The sequence below is a fragment of the Propithecus coquereli genome, unplaced genomic scaffold (assembly GCF_000956105.1).
Source record: "Propithecus coquereli isolate 6110/MARCELLA unplaced genomic scaffold, Pcoq_1.0 Scaffold273, whole genome shotgun sequence".
Classification (NCBI taxonomy): domain Eukaryota; kingdom Metazoa; phylum Chordata; class Mammalia; order Primates; family Indriidae; genus Propithecus; species Propithecus coquereli.
Genome location: NW_012148319.1, coordinates 2,976,897 through 2,979,107, shown reverse-complemented (window position 1 = coordinate 2,979,107; position 2,211 = coordinate 2,976,897). Strand labels below are relative to the sequence as shown.

Below are 2,211 nucleotides of genomic sequence, written 5' to 3'. Positions count from 1 at the left end.
AAGTAAAACATAATGTAATTACTAAGGAAAATTGAATAAATTATAAATAAACTAAAATTTCCTATAACCCAAATACAAAGAACTTAAAGTACCTAGTTTACATGAAAAATAAATTTTGAATTAAAGTATTTTTGTCCTTTATCAAATTTAAAATCCGTGTTCACTATAATTTATATTCTCATATAAATGAAAATAAGAGATCCTAATAATCCCATGCCCCAAAGTATTCCCAGTGTTAAGTTGGCATGCCTCCTTTCCCTTCTGTTTATCCACTGGTTTGCTTAGAACACAGGAGACACTTGATAAAGTCACACAAACTAATCTCAATTTTATAACAAGTAACCTTATCTTTTAAAATAAAAAAACATATCCACAGATATTTAAATTGTAACAGACTAAGACCAGACTGATCTACTATTAATCTATAAGAGCCAATAAGCAATTCATTTAACAAATATTTTCTAAGCATCTAACAATATTCTAGGCACCAAGCTGTAGCTGTAGATATTACCCTTGAGGTGACTGGACGGAAGAACGAAGAGGCAAAAATTGCAATTGGTGTCATAGAGAGGCACCTGACACAGCTGTATTTTCACAGCAAAGGGTTTCTAGGTATTTCTTAACTCTCTCTAGCTGAATGCATAACATTGTATTTTCTTTAATTAAAGTTGTGGGGTTTTTTTTGTGAGACAGAGTCTCACTTTGTTGCCCAGCCAGAGTGCAGTGGCGTCATCACAGCTCACTCCAACCTCAAACTCCTGGGCTCAAGCAATCCTCCTGCCTCAGCCTCCCAAGCAAGTGGGACCACAAGCGCACACTACCATGCCCGGCTACTTTTTTCTATTTTTTGTAAAGACGGGGACTTGCTCTTGCTGAGGCTGGTCTCAAACTCCTGAGTTCAAGCAATCCTCCCACCTTGGCCTCCCAGAGTGCTAGAACTATAGGCGTGAGCCACTGCACCCAGCAAATTATTATATTTTACTACAAATTAAAGTACATGATAGAAAATATTAGGTGGACACAGGGCAAACTGCCCTAACAGGATTGGTTCCTTCCAGTTTTTGTTAATGAGAATTTATATTCAATTATACAAATCAGTATTTATGCATAATAATTGTATATCATGATTTATTTCAATTAACAACTGTATAAGAATGTTTACATGTTATCTGTCACTATCACATACTGAGCCATTTATGAGCCAAGAACCCTTTTATGTGCTTTAAAAATACTACAACTCATTTAATCCACACAACAAATCCTATGAGGTGGGTTTTATTATCTCAGATTTACAGCTGAACATACTGAGACAAAAAAAGTTAAATCAGTCTATTAAGGTCACAGAGCTAATAACTTACAGAGCCTGAACTCAAACTTATCTCTTAATCAGTACATAATACATACTATTCATAACATAAAATTTTCCTAACACTATTATATAAACTGTGAACATTTAGTTTACAGTCTGTTCTATTAAAAATAGCACTATCTTTGTGGAAACTTTTTCATTTATCTTCAGTACAGAAAGGTTCTTGCATCTAAGAGTCTAAACACTTTCACATGTATTAAATGTGTATGAGTACTATACCCATGCCAGCAAATGGATTCAAAAAAGGCTATTAGCAGCTTAAATGATCACTAGATATAGACATCTACAATATATTCCCCCATTTTTTTACTTTTTAAGATTCTCTTTTTTAAGCTTCTTAAATGCCTAATGGGTGACAACGACATCAAATTTTATTTATTTTTAAAATGTTTTGGTTTTTACTAGTAAGAAAATACATTTTTCCATGCCAGTTTTTTGTTTTTCCTCTTGAACACTGTGCCTTAATGTCATTAGCTAACTTATTTAAATGCGCTCTGAAATTTTTACCATCAATTTATACATGTTCTTTGTATAATAAAGATAGTATTCTTGGTCATATTTGCTAACAAATATCAATCTAATGGAATATTTATTTAGATTAAGAGTTTGTATTCTGGGGCTTCTGTGGCTATAGGTAATACTGTTGCTGATACGTAGTATTTTTATGTTTTTTGCATAATATAAATTTAAAATTTGACAGATGTGACTAACACATACAAGTTTTTGTTTTTTTTTTTGAGACAGAGTCTTGCTCTGTTGCCCGGGCTAGAGTGCCGTGGCATCAGCCTAGCTCACAGCAACCTCAAACTCCTGGGCTCAAGCAATCCTTCTGCCTCAGCCTC

General features: G+C 33.7%; 1 protein-coding gene across 1 annotated transcript in view; it reads right to left on the bottom strand.

Annotated features, from left to right (window-relative positions):
- Positions 1 to 2,211, bottom strand: part of HECTD1 (HECT domain containing E3 ubiquitin protein ligase 1) — a 99,592-nt gene that overhangs the window by 65,076 nt on the left and 32,305 nt on the right. The window contains exon 11 of the mRNA XM_012647878.1: positions 512 to 584. Within this exon, the coding sequence (XP_012503332.1) occupies positions 512 to 584 (73 nt within the window). The remainder of the gene's footprint in view (positions 1 to 511; positions 585 to 2,211) is intronic.